This window comes from Tachypleus tridentatus, chromosome 7 (genome assembly GCF_004210375.1).
Source record: "Tachypleus tridentatus isolate NWPU-2018 chromosome 7, ASM421037v1, whole genome shotgun sequence".
NCBI lineage: Eukaryota > Metazoa > Arthropoda > Merostomata > Xiphosura > Limulidae > Tachypleus > Tachypleus tridentatus.
In genome coordinates, this window is record NC_134831.1 from 134,378,115 (window position 1) to 134,399,268 (window position 21,154).

The 21,154-nt window shown below is 35.6% G+C and overlaps 1 protein-coding gene across 2 annotated transcripts in view; it reads left to right on the forward strand.

The window, feature by feature from the left end:
- LOC143256645 (intraflagellar transport protein 81 homolog) overlaps positions 1-12,605 on the forward strand; it is a 29,446-nt gene extending 16,841 nt beyond the window's left edge. For both annotated transcript variants that reach the window (XM_076514124.1, XM_076514123.1), the window contains exons 13-15: positions 870-956; positions 2,001-2,158; positions 5,504-12,605. In XM_076514124.1, the coding sequence (XP_076370239.1) occupies positions 870-956; positions 2,001-2,158; positions 5,504-5,729 (471 nt within the window). In that variant the 3' untranslated portion in view covers positions 5,730-12,605. The remainder of the gene's footprint in view (positions 1-869; positions 957-2,000; positions 2,159-5,503) is intronic.
- The last annotated feature ends 8,549 nt before the right edge of the window (positions 12,606-21,154 follow it).

Genomic DNA, 21,154 nt, shown 5'->3' on the forward strand with positions numbered 1-21,154 from the left:
ATTAGTTAGAGGTTTGGATTTGATATAGTGGAAATAATTATGAAAACACACAAATACCAGTATAAAATTCAATGAGTAATAGCAGCTATATGTTAATATTAATGATATAAATACTATCATAGAAAATACAAAAGAAAGTGAATAAGTTATTCAAAGTTATGTATATAAAGTTGTGGAATATTGTTCTAGATATTCTGTACTATCCCTCAGATCTCAGCAAAGTTTAGTAATTTTTTTTTTTGGCAATTTTGATTTATGACATAAGCTTGTACTACTTCAAGAATGTTGATACTGTGACTTTCTGTAGATCAAGATACATTTTACCACATTTATTGTATGTTGAGGATCATTGTCTTACTGGAAGCTTAACTTCTCCCCATTTGGTGAGTCATGTACCTGAGGAAGCGGCATGATGGATTATAATCTGCCTGCAATTTTCAGTAGTTTAAAGTGATATTAGTTTTATGTAGATTACCAACAATGTTGGTTGAGATACAACCCTAAGTTTTACTTAATCTCTCCTCACCATAAGGTGTATATTAATTGTTGTACATTCCCCTGACCACTGTTGAACAAACTGTTGGTGATTGTTGTCAAACAATTGGAACTTCAATTAAGCTGTAAAGAGCACCCCTTCCTCTCCAGCTTTATTCACTTCACTGTTTGTCATGTATATATAACACTTAAAATACCAGAATATCAATTGTTAATGTTAACTTAGAAATCCACTGATATATGTGAACTATTAATATTAAACATTTTATTTGGTGGCTTGATGCTGTCTGGTTTATTTTTAGTGAAATTTGTTTCTTATTATTAATTAATACGGATATGATTGAATATTTCAATGATAAAATCCTGTTTTGCAGGATTTGAAGTATGAATATGACCAGAAAAAATCAGCATATGACTCCCAGTCAGCTGGGCTTGAGAGCAACCTATCAAAGCTGGAACAGGTGGAGAATAATGATAAATGAGTTTCATGTTGTGATGTATCTTCATACAAGTCAATTCTTCTGTGTTCCATTTGAGATGGTTTCAGATTTTTGATTATACTCTAAAACAATGAAACAGTTTTTAACTTGATGAAACTTTGTAAAATGGATGAAGGCTGCTTTTTGTGGTCCTGAAGACAAAAGGTGGAAGATTTTCGAAACGTCGTCCTCTACACTTGTTTCGACAATCGGCAGTTACAGTCCATTGTACAAAGTTCCATCATGAATACTCTAAACAATATATCAAAGAATAGTTTATAACTTTCTTGTATGTAACTGCTCATCATAAGTGTTCCTTAGGATTATTTATTAGATAATAAGGAACAATTATCATCAGTCATTTCCTTGACATTCCTCTTTTCAGTTCATCATAATGCATAACTATCACTACATTTTGTGCGTGTCATAAAGAAACTCCCAAGATTAGTGATTTACCTTACATTTGTCTAGAAAGTTATTTTATTATAAAATGATATTATTTATTATAATAGTAATCACTAAATTTTTACAACGTTTCTAACTTTAATACTTATAAGAATTGTGTAATTCAGGTAGTAGAAACATAATGTAGCTTGGCGTCTGTGTATTCTTTTAGCTTATGGTATCTGTGCTGTATATTTTGCTGTCAAAAAACGTTCAAAAATGTTATTTACAGTGGAAGTATCACCTACAGTTCTTCATTCAGATAAGTGGTAAGAAGAGAGATTAAATCATATACAAATACAGAACAAACCATTTTAAAACTGTGTGTTTAAAAACATGATAAACACATTAGTGATTCCATCAGAAATTTGTTTCAAGCATTTAGTTAGAGTTTTCATTAACTCTTAGAAATGAATGTGATTGATTTTGAAACCTGTATTTCTTGCATACAAAGAATAAACTAGTTTATAACCGCATTTTAGTGTAGTCTTCATACTTCTAAATATATGAGCATAATATAAACTTTAACAAAGCTTTTGCACTGATCAGATCTCAGTAAAGTGTGTGTGTATATAAAACTAGGAAGTCCAGAATCTGAGAGAGGAGGTATCGGCTGAAGAGTCCAGATATCACTACCTGAATGCTGCAGTAGAAATCCTTGAAGAACAGCAGCAGAGCGTGAGTGAGGAGTTAAAGATTTACGTATCCAGTGACTCTCAAGAAAGAAAGAAATCATTAAGGTATGTGAAATCGGTTGCTAAGCCTAGATTACACTTGAGAAGGAAGATACATGTCATTGAAAAGTTTGCTTTATGCAATAATATTTTCAGATTGTCTGTGTTTAATGTGTGTAAAATTAATATATTTAGAGGGTAGATTTGTTTTGACCAGTTATTTTGTGTTCTGAATGTTATTATATTTCTCAAACATAATGAAAATAGCTGGATCAAGGCTGTTTTATTTCTTTCAGTTAACCATCACAGATACTGCTGTTAAAGGTACAGGTTTTATGATTAGATAACATATATTGAAATAAATAAATATGAACCATAGTGAAAACAGATTACTGTATGTTAAATTATTATTTTTTAACACACACACACCAAATAGGACAGAAAAGTTTATTTAAAATTGAAATAAAAGTAGTAATTGCTTGTACTTGATTAAATTTTTACATTTTTTTTTCAAATTTTCGTTTTAATCTTTTGTCATGAAAGACAACCTTTTATCTTTCAGTGTATGGGGACAATTGAAAACATATTGTGTTTAAAAAATGTGCATTTGGTCAATGAAAAGTTACACTGCACAACAAAGTTTTTGCTTCTTGAACACTGTTGGGTGTTTCTTATAGATATTTGGCTGCAGATCACGAAAATCACATCCAAATTTGCCCATCACGTACCGTTTCATCGAAATTTTCAGTTTCGTCATGTTTTTCCTTACATTTGTGTCAAAAAATTTTTGTTTCTGTAAGGGACCTATGAACAATGTTTTGTGCAATCTGGGCATGTCCAGGCATGAAATCAGGCCAGGTTGGAAGCTGTTCTGTGGAAGTATGTAGCCTGGGCAGGCCAAAGCCAGCTTGACACTGTCTCAGCAGGCTATAAAAGTGGCTTGTATACACAGATGCTGCTCATTGTATTAATATAGACCTTATAGTGTGTACCTTTATCGTATTGTTTCAGAACATAGCATTGCCTCAGTAACACTATAACAAGTAAGTTAGATGTTAGACAGGACGATTGGTGTTGGTCAGTGTGTGTTGTCAATGTCATAACAGCCGTGACACATTCTGCTATATTTGTGGTGAGTATACACTTGTTCATTAGAGACGCTCAATGATTGCTCTTGTGAAGAAAGCATAACATCTGTACTTTGGCTGTAAAATTGGTGATCAAGACCAGGAATGTGTGCCTCGCATTTGTTGTGTGACATGTGCTGTCTGTCTGAGAGTTTAGCTCAGAGGCACTCGAAAGACAATGCTGTTTGCTGTCCCGATGATATGGCGAGGACAGAAAGACCATGCGACAGACTTACTTCTGTTTGACTAAATTGTCTGGTTTCTCTGCAAAAAATAAGAAGTCAATTGAATACCCTAATCTGCCTTCAGCAATGAGACCCGTGCCACATGATGACAGTCATCCAATTTCGAAACCACCAGAGGAATGGACCTTAGACGAACCAGATGAAGAAACTGCAATGCAGGGAACTGGCAGTGACATTGATCCGGATTTTGAACCGTGCTCCTCAAGTGATCCACACCTCATAGGACAGTCATAATTAAACAATCTGGTTAGAGATTTGGGTCTGTCAAAAGCAAAAGCTGAATTGCTGGGTTTGAGACTGCAAGAATAGTGTTTGCTGTCACCAGGTACGAAAATTTCTGTGTTTCGAAGCTGCCAAGATAATATAACCAAATTCTTTGCACAAGTTGACAGACTCTCTTTCTGTGTTGACATTGAAGGATTGTTCTCTGGTTTGGGTTGTGACCATGACCCGCAAGAGTAGCGTTTCTTTATTGATTCATCAATGTTAAGCCTCAAAGCTGTTCTGTTACACAATGACAATGTTCACCCTTTTTATATGCAAAAACGGCTCGTTTGGGTTGAGAAAATATTTTACATAGAAGAGCGAACAATGTTTCGACCTTCTGTGTAAAATATTTTCTCAACCCAAACGAGCCGTTTTTGCATATAAATTTCTCAACAAGTGGGTTTCTCGACATCACTGATTAATGTTCACCCTACGAAAACATGGAAAACCTACGAGAACATGGAAATGTTGCTGAAGCACATCCAGTACAGCAAGTACAACTGGAATATCTGTGGAGCTCTGAAAGGCATTGCTCTGTTACTGGGACTGCAGCTCGGCTATACAAAGTACTGTTGTTTCATCTGTGAATGGGACAGTCGTGCCAAAGAGTCTCACTATTCTAGACAGAGCTGGCCACTCCATTAAAAGTTAGTTCCAGGACAGAAAAATGTGGTGCATGAACTGATTGTTGAACTGGCAGAGATTTTTTGCCTCCTCTTCACACAAAGAAGGCAAAGGTTTTCATTATTTAAGACAGATGTTCCCAATAATAACTGAGGCCAAGATCAAAGAAGGCATTTTTGTTGGCCCTCAGATCAGGCATGTTATAGAGTGACAAGCGGTTCGAAGATCTGTTAGTTGGGCCAGAAAAGATTGCCTGGAAAGTCTTCAAAGACGTTGTTGACAATTTTCTTGGTTAATTACAGAGCCCCACATTACATTCAGCTGGTAGGCAAACTTCTCAAAGCATACAAAACAATGAAATGCAACATACCACTCAAGATTCATTTCCTCCACTTGCACTTGGACTTCTACTCCGCAAATCACGGTGCTGTCAGTGACAAACATGGTGAAAGGTTTCACCAGGACATTGCTACAATGGAAAAACGATATCATGGCAACTGGAATCCGTCAATGCTTGTTGACTACTGTTGGACACTGCAATGTGATGCACTGGACATTGAATACAAACGAAAATCAGGAGCAAAACACTTTTAATTATGTTGAACTTAATAGCATATTAGAAACATAAACGCAATTAAACACGTTATTGCCAGTAAACAGTTAACTGTCTATTTTTCAGAGTTCCAACGTGATGAAGCAAAACCAAAACTATATTTGTGCATATCCACCAAGTACCTGTCACAATCAGCAAAAACTTTTCAGGAAGCAAAACTTTTCAAAAAAATTGTTGTGCAGTGTTATCATTGGTCCACCAGGGACATAGTAATATGTCTGCAGACTTACATCATTAGAAACTAGGTTTTCATAAAAATATGGGTCAGAGCACAGATAGCCCATTTTGTAGCTTTGTGCTAAACTGCAGACAAGCCATTATTGGTTTATGCACTTCTTACCAAGTTGTAAATTTATAAAAGCATATAACTGACAATTAGCATGTGTTAATAAATGTAGTTAACTTCATATTTATCACCCTAAGTCAGAAATAATACACCAATAGAGATTAGTTTAGGTGTAGAGATAACAAAGAGTCAGTTGGACCATTTTAACTAAAATTTGTTTAAAATTCAACATACATGTTCTTTTGGCAGAGAGCAGTATAATAAGAGAATTCAGGAACAAGAATTGCAAGCTAAAATGCTTAGAGACCAACAGAAGGAAGTCAGGGATAACCATACTGGAAGTCAACATCAGGTGAAAATGTGGAATGATCTCCAGAAACTCTTAGAATGCAAGAAACAGTGTTGGGAGAATACTGGGACTCAACACAGACCTGGTGTTTCAACAGCTGTGTCTGGTGATAGACTTGTTTTGTGATTTAAGCCACTAGTATTAAAGAAGGCTTGCAGGAAATCATAGGAAAGAAGAATAGCACGTATCAATAATTCCTTCTTTTTAGGAAGGTTTATATTACTAAATGAGATAGTGCACATTTAAAGTAATCAAACATTGGCCATATATATGTATATAGCACCAACCTCATAGTAGTGGATGTTTAATTTCCTAATTTTAACCAATGTGTCATTAGCTGCCATGTACATATAGCTAGTTTAAAGCATTATTTTTTGTTCCAGACTTTGAAATGATTCCACTAACTAATTATAAGAGTAATTAAAATTAGAAGGTAAGATTAAAAACTGCTTACTTGTTTTCAGTATTATATTTTATCAAGATAATTCATGCAACAGCTCAAATGTGGGAAAGTTTACTTTCTAATGGTGATTAGGATGTGAGACCTTGTTTGGTTCAAAGTAAAAGAAACACAATATCATCAGAAAGAATGATAATGCAAGAAATCTAAAATATTTTATAACTGGTAGGTGATCAGTTGGAAGAAAGAATCATAGCTTAATTAATAATGTCATTTAGTTATACTGATAGTTCAGAAAACTTTTTTTTTAACCTTTCTAAATTTATAGAAGGTTAATCTTGTGGTAAGTCTTTGTTTTACAACATTCTCTATTCACTTTGCCTGGGCCCAGCTTGGCCAAGTGGTTAATGCACTCAACTCGTAATCTGAGGATTGCAGGTTCAAATCCCAGTCTCACCAAACCTGCTTGCCCTTTCAGTCATGGGGGTGTTATAATGTACAGTCAATCCCACTATTTCTTGGTAAAAGAGTAGCCCAAGAGTTGCCTTCCTTCTAGTCTTACACTGCAAAATTAGGGACAGCTATCACAGATTGCCCTCGTATAGCATTGTGTGAAATTTAAAAAAAACTGTCTGATGCACATTAGTAAACACTGTTTAGAAATTCAGTAGTTGAACTAAAAATAGGTTAGACATGTATATGCAATGTTTCTTTTTCTCCTACTCGTATGAAGTAGCCTAAGTGATAAGACTGTAATACAAGTGCTGCAAATAATATCGCAAACAACATGATTAATTATCAATAACATTTGTTATATAGAAAGCATTTAAAAAAAAAAATTCTGCATATTGTGAATCTGTAAACCTGGCGAGGCAGTGACAAACCTAGAAAATTCTGTATGTTTTTGTTAAGTGATTCCTGAAATAGCTTTAGAATTTTTAAATTGGTTATATACATGTGTATATCACAGTTCTAAGCAGTTAATAAATGTGTATTCTATTAAATGTATATAATCTGAAAATACTATGCCAAAAAACTATTCAACAAGTGATCAGATTTCTAGTTTTTTATTTGTCAATAACATGAGAGAATAGAGCCTTAGATGTTTGAATTTGTAATGACATTGAACTTGAATGAAATGCAGTATCATACATTTATCTAGTCATCAAAATTAAAAGTAATATAAATTTAATGCATGATTATACTTGTGGTCAAAGAAATTGTCCAGCTGTTTTAACCAAATATTGAAATGCATGTGTTGGTTAGAAAGGAGTTAATTTCTTTGTATTGGTAATTGTTTTTTGGTTTTTTTTTATGCTTTAAATCACAAAAACATAATCTTAGAATCCTTCCACTAGATGTCACTGTTAGACTGAAAGCAGCCAATCAAAAAACAAAAAAATCAAGAAAGCTAAAACAGGCATTTTGTTGAAAAGTGTGAAACTTTAACAATTGAAGAAAGAATTAAAGGAATGAAGACTAAATATTTCAGTGCAGAAATAAGAGTTACATTTTTATAAAACATGTACCGTAGAAAAGCAACACAAAGTTGTTATTGTTTAAAACTTAACATTTTTCACTGTAACCCTAATATAATGTTCCATAAAACAATAATGTAGAGGTTCCTTTTGAAAAGTGCATAAAAGGTAAGTTAACCTATATTGTTGTACAGAATAATGATTATCTATTTCACAAAGTTTTGTATCTTTAGTAAATCTGACTGTGTAAAGTACTTTAGGGAGTAGTTGTTTATGCTTAAAATGTTTGTCATATATAAAATAAGTGTAACAAAATAGAAAATAAAATGTCTGATATTCGTTTAGGACATTTTCAGTAAGAGTGTGTGCAAAAATAAACGTGAAAAAAAATTTCAGTTTCATATTTTGAGTAAAAGAGAATCGGGAAACAACTATGGCAATGAATTTGGTTTAGTTTAATTTAACAGACTATTCTTTGTGAACATTTGTAATGATTTTTGCATATTGAACTATGCAAATCCTGAAATTCCAAGTAAATGTTATCTCTGTTGTAAGTACAGTCTCTGTTGCATTGAACATTTTATTTTGAGTAATATATTTACTTAGTCTAATAAGATTCTCAACATGCACTCGCTTATTGCTGTTCTGCCTTTTAAGAACTGGTTTACATAAAGTCTATTCCTCTTTTTGAAGAAAGAAAAAGAGTATATTTTTGGAAGTATATAGTGAGAATAGGTTTAGTATTATAACTTTCTTATTCCTCATGATGGGAGTCCTCAGGGCCACATGTTTGTGGTAGATCTTCTCATTATTATTGCCTGTGATGGAGACCCCCAGAACCACGTGTTTGTGGTAGATCTTCTCATTATTATAGCCTGTGATGGAGACCCCCAGGGCCACGTGTTTGTGGTAGATCTTCTCATTCTTATTCCCCGTGATGGAGCCCCCCAGGGCCACGTGTTTGAGGTAGATCTTCTCATTCTTTATTCCCTGTAATGGAACCCCCCAGGGCCATGTGTTTGTGGTAGATCTTCTCATTCTTATTCCCTGTGATGGAACCCCTCAGGGCCACGTGTTTGTGGTAGATCTTCTCATTCTTATTCCCTGTGATGGAACCCCTCAGGGCCACGTGTTTGTGGTAGATCTTCTCATTCTTATTCCATGTGATGGAACCCCTCAGGGCCATGTGTTTGTGGTAGATCTTCTCATTCTTATTCCATGTGATGGAGCCCCTCAGGGCCACGTGTTTGTGGTAGATCTTCTCATTCTTATTCCATGTGATGGAGCCCCTCAGGGCCACGTGTTTGTGGTAGATCTTCTCATTCTTTTACCAGCCATTGCTTGAACTTGTAGCTGTTATCAAAACTTTAAATTTGTTTTAGTTCTTGTAAAGAATGTCTTATGCTGTACAGTGAAGCCTCTTGCTTGCTTTATAGACCTTATTCATCTAGTAGTGATCTGATCTTTGAGAATTTTGATTTAAAATGCAGTGGTGAATAAAATTTCACAAAATCTTTGCATGGCCACAGATGTAGTTCATTGTCTGTTTATACAATCGAGACATTTAGTACAGTTGATACTGCCCCCTGCTTGTTTCATAAATTAGTTTTGTTTTGTCCTGTATTAATAGGCATAATTAAAAAAAAAATTCCCACACTTATTTGATATGTCCTACTTCCATGTCTGACCCAGCATATGTATTACCATTAAAATTTTGCTTTATAACTCTTAAACCAATGAAAAATAGATTAGTTTTCTACTCAAACTATATATTTGAATAAAATCTTATTATTTTACCTTATTATTCAGTGCGGATTAATCAGTTGATAAATAACTTAGTTCATGAGTAAGCTATAAATGCTGCATTTTTTTTTTTCAAAACACCGTGTATTACAATTAGCTTTTGTCCAAAGTCATTTAAAGAATATATTATGATGTTCATTTTCTATAAAAGAGTTAGAATATCTGGGAAATCAACTCTTTTTGTGGTGAAAGCAGTATTTGATACTTGACTGACTCATGTTCATTGTTTATGTCAAACTGTCTCATGATTTTACTTCTAAAATTTAGTGAGGTTAACTTTACTCATAGGTTTGTTGCTGAATTATGTTCATTGTGTTTATCAGTAACTGGCTTTTTTTTTACAAAGAGGAAATAAGTAAGTAATCCACATGTAGTTAATTGCAGAACATTGAAAAACAAGTGACCATTATTTAAAGAAAACTAAAGTTTTTCAGTGACAGCTGATTCTGAGAACATTTCTTTTTAAATTGTTTGTTAAACCTGAAAAAGATAGTTTTGTAGTTGAAGTGAATTTAGGGTTGTTTCAAGTCAGTAAAAAACAAAATTGTTTGATATTGTACTTCTATTCACTTGTAAGATTATCTATTCTTGTCCAGTGCTTCCTATTGTATGCAATTATTTTAATGCATTGCCACAATTCTTTTACTCCCCCCAATTGGAAATGAGCATTTCCAACATATCTCTGTGTAAATCCATCATGTACTACTTCACCACCAATAGGAGTGTGACATAAGTAATGTATGTAATTTCCTTTATGAACCTCTGCTAAACTATCACTTCTCATTTAGCAGTTCTTGTACTCAGACATGTTTTTTTTTGTGTGTGTAAAGTTTCACATTAGTCTTTAGCATACTCACAAAATGGTCTCCATTTTGTTCACTTCTAATTTCCATTAAGACTTTTTCTTAACTTCACTTTAATCCCAGTTTGTTATGGCTGCATTATTATTTAAACTTTTAATTATTAGTTAACTCTTCCTCACTCTTAGTTCCATAGTTTGTTACCACTTTGAGTATCACACTTGTGACTAGCACTGTGTCTCAAGCCTCAGATGTGTGTGAGACAGGGGAGAATTTATATTTGTTTATTAGCTGGAAGATTGAATGTTACATGGGTGAAATTCTATCTTTAGACCTTGCTCAACTTCCTCCCAAACAAGCTGAACCTGCAGAGTGAACAAGGATGTGGATCATCTGTTTCCACCTTGTGATTTAGTTGTGCCTTCCCATGCCCCACCTGAGGAGCCAGTTAAGCCAAATATGGTCTTTTTTGGATTTAGCTTCTTAGGTATGCGGAATTTTTCTCTTTTTCCCTATTTTCTATGAACTGTATATTTCCTCACTACATGATCAATCTCCCCATCCATATTTGGTCTTTTTCCCTCACCTGATATTTAGGTACATGCTTTACTGATTTGTCTCACAGTTAAGTGTTTGAATCAGTTTACTTTACTTTTGCAAATCATAATACAGACTGTCATTTTCTGGATAAGCAATGGTTTGGTTCCATTTTGCCTGTTTTGGGGTGCAGTCCCCAAATGTTCTGTAAGTCTCGCCCATACAAAAAATTCTCAACTTTTATCTTACCCTCAAAACTCTTTTATGGTATCTTTTAAACAATCCAGCTCCTTTAGGATCCTGAGGGGTTTTCTTCGGACATCCTCTCCCCTTTTTCTCCACTTTGGCTCATTTTTCATCCTTAGCTCTGGCTTTATATATACGTGGTTTCTCTGTTGTTGGGATCTTCTAGATTGAAGTGAAGATGTCCGTTATCATCATCTTATATTTGATTTTTATGTATGGGCCCCACTTCTGCAATGATACATCTTTCACATTATCCCAAAGTCTTTGGAACCACGAGTTACATCAGTAAAACAAGTCACCCTTTCTAACCTTGCTTCTCATTTGTCTCAGTCAGAGTCCAGTATGACACCTATTACCATTGCGTGTGTCTTTCATTCTCAACCCATACCTATCTCTTTTTCTCGGGTTGTCTTGTTTCATCCTTTTGTTTTATAACACAAGTGATGTCGCCAAGAGCGTCAGTGACCAACCTGGTTGGAGCTCCACTTGCTGATTTTCATATTCACTTGCGTTCTTTTGTTAAAGATCATTGAGTTCTTCAAGTTTTATAAGAAGGATTTGTGATCCTGCTTCCCCTTTCCCATTTCCCGTGTCTCTTGTACGCTTCTTGTATACACTGTGGGATTAAGTTCCATGTATATTTACCTGGTTAGTATCAGTATCCTGCTACAGTTTTCTCCCACTTGTGTAGCAAATAATGGATGGTTGAAGAATATACCTGATTCAGAAGTGATGCAGTTCCTCCCCGTTGGATCTTTGAATCTGACTCTCTCTCTCTCTCTCTCTCTTATTTCCGAGGATATCTTTCAGACGCTTCTGTCATTCCCTCGCGCTGGTCCCACAACCTAATCATTAACTAGAATCTCACAATCTTTTGAGAAGAGGGAAATAAAGTGTCGGAACTTATAATTTTTCTACACTGAAAATACATATCCGTTAGGTATTTCTCTCGCACTTCCTCCCCACTTTCCTCCGTCTTCTGCCCAACCTTGAAGTGATAGTTCAGTAGAAACATGAAGAGGGAGTCGCGTGCGTCACACTCCTCTTGGTGGAGACTTGACACATGATTATTTACATGAGATACGTTGGAATCATTCGATTTCAATAGGGGAGAGCGAAAGGAAAAAGTTCCACATAGAGGGTAGCACTGGACGAAGCACCTATCGGAAATGCATTTTCAGTATAGGAAAATTATAACTTTTCAGATTTGACTCGCAAGCAAACAAAAGTGTAGATGTAGAAAGATATTTGTATTTGTGTGTTTAGAATGCATTTGTATTCTAACAAAGATACAATAATGTAAATTTCCTTGTGTACAAGGCTCCCTGAACGAGTAACAAGACTTGCCACAATTCTATGATAATTTAAATTGACTAGATTTAATATTATCATTTATGATTTGTTCTCTCTGTAAAGACTATATTTGTATATCATAGTATATGATTTTTATTTTAAGGTATTTAAAACTACTGAAATAACAGCAAACGTATCTAAATAGGTAAATATGGTGAAATCCATTATTTGTATAGGAACTAAAGATAAAGATCAAATTTCACAGTTTATAGTGCATAAAAATGTCTGTAGAATCGTTGAAAAATAGAGCAGGTTCGTATATATTAATGCAGGTTTCACGTTTTCTGCACGTACGTATTTAATATATGAGTGAGTCATTGGTTTACAACGTTTTCCGTCCAGTTATGTGATATTACTAAGAGAAATAAAGTTGTTCACTGCTGTTGTTGTTTTGTCTTAAATACTGTTCTTACATCAATTACTTTATTTTCTTAAACAGATATTTTTTATTATTTAATATTTATAATTAACTTCCAAAGTTTTTACTTGCATATTAAATTTATTCTGAAACGTTGCATTGAAAACCGAACAATCGCATTAAAAAGTTAGATGTATGCAACTATTATTTCAACATCATGTTTTTACTGTAACATAATGTAAAGAAGATTAATGAATTTGTTAACGTTAGTTGACATTGAGAAAATGTGTTTAAAATTTCCCTTGGGACCATTTGGTTAACTGAGAAAAAGATAAATATGAAAACTACTTTCAACATTACCAGAGGTATTAATAACTTGTGATAAGTTATACGTATTCGTAGTATTGAAATGTTTGAAAAAAATAATCACATAGACAAAAATGTATGACATCCTTGTCCACATTATATCACAGAGCTGACTTTGATGCTAACCTGTCGATAAGTCGGTTATTACTGACAGAAAATTTCACAGAGTTATAGATAGTGAAGGTTGCTTTACATTGTCAGTAACTGTTGCTGATGCAAATAACACGTTGGAGTAAGACTCGTGAGAGGTAGAACTTCTATCTAGTTTTCAGTAAGGTTAGATGCAAAGACTTTGTGTTTTCCAATGTAAACCATGCTGCATAACCGATAATAACGTAATCTTTGAGTGTGCTGACCATGAGGTAAGAAATATAAAATACAATAATATAAAAGCAACTTAAGTATCCAAATAGTAGAGTGATTAAGATTATTTGTAGATTTTATTTAAGTTCATCTTGCTTTACTTCTTTATTCGTTCCCCGGATTTGCAACGCTAAAATCATGGGTTCGTTTCCACTCGGTGGACACAGCAGATAGTCTGAGGTGGCTTTGGTGTAAGAAAACAAACAAACTTCTTTATTCTGTGCTTTTTTCTTCATTTTGGTTTGATAGCTTTCAGCGTACAGAAATTCTACCATTACTTGTATGGTAGACATATAGGTAGATCATTTATTATTCCACACTCATGACGATTTATGGTCTAAAGAAGAGAATTCTATCCGTTGCAACAACTTGCTTGAATACTAGGTCCTAGTTTTTTCTGCTTATATGTACAATATTGAGTGCAAGAGTGGCTCTGATATCTCATACTAATGGATGTTAAGATTACCATTGAATATTCCAGATAAGAACAAAGTTGGTTGATTTAATATACTGTAGTAAAATATAACTACTTCCAGTTAAGTATGCCAAAGTTCCACACACACTAAAGCAACAACTAGAAGTTGACCCTACAGTTTTCCAAGTTCTAGAGCAAGCTTCAAAAGATAGGTTGGAAGCAATAAGTGTTGCAAAGAATGTAATTTCATCGTTGTGTACTCAACACCACGAACTTCCTGCTTATTAAGAATGGCTAATGCGGGGTATCCATGTTATCATACCTTCTAAACTGAGAAGCTATGAGTTAAGCATGCAACATGAAGTAGGGTTCAGATTGAAAGTCTTAGCGAGAAGTTACTTAATACGGTTTGGAATATATGCACAGATTGAATATGAGGCAGAACATTGTGCACAATATTTATGTTTATTGTGCTGGTCCCTACAATCTACAAATATTTTTATTGTAGTTTATGCTAGCTCAAAGTGACTAGAAGTTCGTATTATGGAAACCAATACTACTGCAAAATTCTTCCAAACTATAAGAGGACTATTTAGTGTCTATGTCATTCAGTGCAACTTATTACTGAAAACGGCCTAAAGTTTGTCTACAGTGAATCTGAAATATTTTAAAAAATGAACGGTGCAAATATATTAGATCTGCTGCTCTCAATAATCGAGCCACTTGTGGTTCAGCTGAATAACACTATGTAAACTAAATTTTCACTTTTTTGTTCCTGGGCAGAAAATGTTATTTCCCAATTGCTTATATCTAAAGTAAATGGAAAAGACCTATTTTTCTTCTCAAACTTTGCTTTTGTGACATGGTACCGACATTTTCAAATTTACCCATTTTCCAGAACATTCTAGGTAGATTCAGTGCTGAGTAGCTGATAGAGAATTTTCAAGTACTTTCTAGAATGTTGTAGAACTTACGAGAATTTTCAAGAACCTTTTAAAATTTTCTAGAACTTTCCATAGTAATTATATATGTGCAGAGACTCACCATTTACCACTTCAGTTTAGTTCTAGCTGCCTAACACATAGACCTATCTGATTTTATCAGAGATGGCATCAAAAAGCTGCAAGCATTCTGCTATGTATGTGGCCAATTAATCAAGACAAGAGCGAAAAGGTACTCTGTGACAGCACCTGCTAAAATGTGTGAAGCCTACAAGGCATATTTCGGCATGCCTCTTGGGGATCAAGACAAACCCAAGCCACCTCATTTTATTTGCGAACTCTAGAAGGTAAGATGGACAATTTTTGCTTGCTTGAATAGTAAGATTTTATAATATACAAATTTTAGACCTTTTAAAATTCAAATATCTTTTTTTTTTTAAGTTTCCAATAGTATAGAAAAATATCACAAAAAATATTTTGCCTTGAACGTCTTACACATTAGTTGTGGATGAAATAAATTCATTCTTCATAATAACTTTTATTTTGCTCTTTTGCAATATGGGAAAGAGAGACATGAAGTTCGCTATTCCAAGAACTTGGCGTGAGCCCACTGACCACTCAACCAATTGCTACGTCTTCATGGTGGACCCTTCCAAACGTCGGGCTGGCAAGAATGCATCTGCTATCATATATCCGGACCTTCCATCATTCATTGTCCCAGTACCACACTGCCCTGAGCTCCCTGTAACCACTCCAACAGAGAGAAAGCAGCCATCTTCAGAAGAGAGCAGTAAATCAGAAGAGGAGATAGACGTTGAAGATCCAGATTACAAGTTCAGAGGTGCAGCTGGCGAGAAAACCCACACTACCCCAACCAAAGAGACCTCAATGACTTAATCAGAAATCTTGGTCTAAAAAAGTCGAAGGCCGAGCTTTTGACATCTAGACTCAAGGAATGGGATTTGTTAGATGAAAGTGTTCAAGTCACAAGTCGGAGGAAGCGTTACCAATATTTTTCAAGCTTCTTCACTTGTCAAGTTGGGCTCTGCTTCTGCTACAATGTATCCGGTCTGTGCGAGGCAATTGAAATTTCCTGTAACCCGAACGAGTTGCGCCTTTTTATTGGTAGCTCATCCAGAAGCCTCAAAACTGTGCTGCTCCATAACTGGAATAAGTATCCGTCTCTTCCCTTGGCTCATTCAGTGCACCTCAAAGAGGAATACAACAGCGTCAAGACCTTGCTAAAAGCCTTGACGTATGATGAGTATGGCTGGGAGGTTATTGGAGATTTCAAAATGGGAGCATTCCTGATGGGTCTCCAAGAAGGCTTTACCAAGATTCCCTGTTATCTTTGTTTTTGGGACAGCAAGGACACCACAGCGCACTGCAACAGAAAGCACTGGCCTCAACGGACCGAGTTCTTTGTGGGGAGGCACAATGTCAAGTTTGAGCTACTAGTAGACCTCTAGAAGATGTTCCTACCATTGAACATAAAATTGGGTCTCATGAAACAATTTGTCACAGTTCTTGACAAGGAGTTTGCAGTCTTTAAGTACCTTCGAGACTTCTCCCCTAAACTGTCTGAAGCAAAGGCCAAAACTGGTGTCTTCGTTGGACCACAAATATAGAAGATCTTGGAGTGCACAGAATTCCTTAAGAAACTTAGTAGGAAGGAAAAAAAAACTTGGGGCAGCTTTGTAGCAGTGGTTCGGGTTTCTTGGACAGTCACACGGCCGAAAATGATTTGTGGAACTGGTTGAGGCTCTGGTGAAAAACTGTGGCAAAATGGGCTGCAGGATGTCCCTGAAAGTCCATATCCTTAACGATCATCTTAATAAATTCAAAGAGAACATGGGAGCATACTTAAGGAGCAAGGCGAGCGCTTCCACCAAGATATACTGGACATTGAATGCCACTACCAAGAAGCGTATAATGAAAACATGATGCGAGACTATATTTGGGGGCTGATACGTGAAGGTGACTTACATTACCCAATTTAAAACAAAACAAAAACTCATGCACACACACACACAGCAGGACCAGTATTTGCTGCAACTGTTGAAAGACACTATTCAATTTGGATTAAAAAAACCAATTCACCTTTAGATTTTTTAGTTTTGGAACAGTTTTTGAAATGAAAAACAAATAAAATAAGCACACTAACAAAATGTTAAATAGATAAAATTTGACATGCCACAAGAATTGGACAAAATCCTCTGAATAGCTATAGGATTAGGGCTGTCTACCCCTTACCTTAAGTTGCGTTAATAATTGATTTATGACAACCACATTGAGCAAGTACATGTAGATTAGTGAGAGGCTGCGACATCTAAGTATATTTATATATCTCATTGATAATATGTTGTTCAACTGTTCCTAGATTAATAAAGACAGCATATTTCAACATGGTATCTGTATATGCTCACTAGATATACATCTTATAGGAATATCACATGCTTCATGCTGCACACGAAATACCAAACATTGCTAAAAGGTTTTTCTAATACAATTAATGGTATGCCATTCAAATACAAATTAAGAAACTTAATGGGGTAGTAAAATAGTGTAAGATTTTGTTCGGGCACCCTGTACAAAGTGTGTTGATGTGTCTGTTAACCTGAAAATAACGGTAACGATTTTTTTTTTAATTTCATAAGTACATGATCAAATTAAACTGTTGATTTTCCCAAACTATAAGCCAGAAATGCTACGATCGTGTTGTTATTATTAGATATTTTAAAGAAATGCGTAGAGAATATCTTAAGTAAATATGATGTCCTAATGTAATAAACTGATTAAAAGTTGGCTCAATGGCTTTTATGTATGTATAAAATACATCTGATTGTCGAAGAGTTTGGAATATACGTTGAAATACTGTTGTAAGAGTTATTATAGATATTTTGTCAGTAATTTAATCAATAAAAAAATTCAAGATAAAATTACATCTTTAGAAATTCAAACTCAGTACATTTGTCAAAAGTACACTCTAAAATGCAAAATTATTTACTATGAAAAACAAATTGAAGGCGCACATCTATGCAGGGCGAGACCGAAAGAAAACTAACGCAAATAAACTGATACATAAGGTTTAGAATTTATTTCTAAACATACGACCCTCAGATTACGAAGCGCACGCCTTAACGCGCTAGGCCATGCCAGGCCCTAGGATTTTTGGGAGCTCTGAATGGAAACACATACTGTACTACTAGGCCTGTTAAAAAAATACGCGGACTGTTTGAATTGCGCGGCTCCAGTTGGTTCCAGGGGAATCCGCTTGGTGTCGCTAGGTTCGCACAGATCAGCTGATTACGACGCCATTTCCCGATTGCAGATATCTTCATTTGTGTATTAGCTACGCGGTTTTAAGTGAAGTGCGATTTTTTCGTTTGGCGGATTTCAGAATGAATGACCTAAACGAGCAACGACTTGCTGTGAAATTTTGTGTTAAACTTGGAAAATCTGCGACTGAAACTTTTGCTATACTTAACACGGCTTACGGTGATGTTGCTATGAAGTGTACGGCATGTTTCAAGTGGCATGAACGTTTTAAGAATGGTCGACAGTCCATTGAAGATGATGAGCGTCCTAGACGTCCTTCCACGTCAACTGACGACCCACACGTCGACAAAATCAACACCCTGGTGCGGGCTAATCGACGTCTGACTGTCAGGGGAGCTTGCTGAAGAATGTGGGATATCAGTTGGATCTTGTTACGAGATTTTGACCGAAAAATTGAAGATGCACCGCGTTGCTGCGAAATTCAGCCCTCAGAACTCGTAAGTTTTTGGCCAAACACTCGATCGCTATTCTTCCCCCCCCCCCTACTCACCTGACCTTGCTCCTTGCGATTTTTTCTTGTTCCCCAAACTCAAAAGACCCTTGAAAGGAAGAAGTTTTGAGACGATTCCCGAGAATTAAGGCAAATGCGACGAAGGAGCTGGAGGACATTACAAAAGAAGCGTACCAGGACTGTTTCAACAAGTGGAAACACCGTTGGGATAAGTGTGTGCGTTGGGGAGGAGAGTACTTTGAAGGGGTCCCAGACCTGTAACTTCTAAATAAAGTACAATTTGTTTTATGACGTCAGTCCGCGTATTTTTTTAACAGACCTCGTACCTCGGAAAGTTGTTAACTATCACAGAAACTGCGAATATTAACATACTTTAGAAATTTGTTATGTTGTTAAATAATAAAACAAGAACGATACAATACATTGCGCTGGAGAAAATGTTTTTTTTCACTATCAGCGACTAAACAGATTAGCACAATTTATAACACTTGTACATAATAGTAGAATATTTTGTCTTTGATGCTGATCTTCCGAAAATAAAAGAATATCTGGCACCCTGTTTTGGTAACTCTATTTTATTATTATATGAGGGTATCTCTCTAAGTCAGGGGTCGCCAAACTTTTTTTCACAGGGGCCCAGATTATTTGGGGAATGATTAGCGCGAGCCGCATGATCATTATGTTCAATGCTAATAAGCTAGAATGAAAGCTCTATGTAAAAGACTTAACTCTGAGTTTAGGATGCCACATTAGCCATGTGGGAGTAGCATGCAATACACATATATAATAAAAAACAAACAGAAATACAACCAACATTTTTATTTACCAAAAGGTCATCAAAGAAGGTGACATTAGCAAAAACAATTGTCACATCGCACATAGTGAGTACATATCTGAATTTCACTAAGCTGCAAAAAAGTTAGTGAGATTTATGAAATTGGTGTTTGACTTTCAAAATATCTTCAATGTTCGGTTTTGAATTGCAGCATCCAATCATTAGAATTGCTTTCAAATGCCCATCAGTCAACCTTGATCAATGTACCGACTTCACAAACTTCATTTTTTGAAAATGCTTGTTCACAGACTTAAGTTGTTCCGAACACTTATGCCATACCAGATGCGAACTGCTTCAGCTTTGGAAAACCATCTTCAGGTATGCAGCTGTAAAATTCAATAAGTTGCCCCTCTCTATGTTTTGCTTTCAACAAGTCATTTCCTTGCAAATCGATGACCTTCAGCTGAAGTTCCACTGGCACTTCATCAATGACACAATCAAAAGGATTCTGAAAAAAGAGAATGTCACTTTCGATTCTGTCGAGATCAGAAAATCTCACTAAAAATGCTTATTTAAATCACCAATAATCTTTTTTTGAAACTCCAGGTTGAAATCTTCTGTGATTCCAGCATGAAACTCATTGAAACACTGAAAATGAGAGAGGTTTTCTCCTTCCAAATGTGCTTCAAACAATGACAACTTTCTCCGAAATCCTTTAATGATTCTATAGAGATCACAGACAAGGTTATTCTTCTCCTGAAGTTTCAAGTTCAATTCATTCATGTGCGATGTGATGTCAACCAAAAATGACAACTCTATATTTCTCTTCTCAGCTTATACAAACGAGACAAGACTTTACCGCAGCTGAGCCGCCTCACCGCCGTGTGATAAGGCAAGTCACAGAAATCCAAATCAATTTCTTCAAGAAACGCCTTGAACTAGCGATGATTAAGTGCATGACCCCGAATGAAGTTCACTGCAGAAATGACTAGTTTCAGTACGCAAGAAATATCTAAGTCTTTTCCACAGAATTCTTGCTGATGTATGATACAATGTATGAACAGAGCGCTTGGGAGTTGAAGATCTTCCAACTGTTTCCTGATCAGCCCCACCAGACCCTTCTTTACTCCAGCCATCTTTTTTCCTCCATCAACTGTTACACCTCTAAGCTGATTCCACTGAAGGTTATAGTCTTGCAAAGTTTTATGTACTTCCATGAAAATGTCTTCTCCAGTTATTCTTCCGTGCATGCTGCAAACTGATGCCAACTCTTCCGTGATCTGAAAGTCCAAATTAACTCCACGAATGAACACGAGAAGTTGTGACGTACTCGAGAGATCAGTAAACTCATCCAGTGCCAGAGAATACCATAAGAAGTTTCTAGCTTTTTGGCGTATCAGTAATGCGATGTTCTCTCCAAGTTATTCTGCTCTCCGTACAACTGAAGTTGCTGAAAGGCTCATACTTTCAAAGAAATTTGCTTTTTCAGGACACAGCTCATTTGCTGCTTCCATCATACACTCTTTGATGAAGTTGCTGTCAGTAAAAGGTTTTCTGACTATATGCACTATTCTATGCCATTCTATGCACTATTTTGTAACTTGTACGAGTGACAGATTCATTTTCAGCAAACTTTCTCTTGAAGAGATTCTTTTGAGATTCAAAAACACGTTTCATGGATTCAAATTTCTGAGAACGAAACTTTCCTGGAAATTTCAAATATGTTAATAGATCTTTTGTTTCATAGTGACGCCGAAGATTGTACTCTTTCAAAACAGCAACACTTTCGGTGCATATCACACAAGTAGCTTTCTGGTTTTTTGTTTCCACAAAGAAGTACTTTTCTCCCCATTCTTCATTGAAAGCACGACACTCAGAGTCCACTTTTCTTTTTTTAAAAGCAGCCATAACGATGGGTGAAGAAAA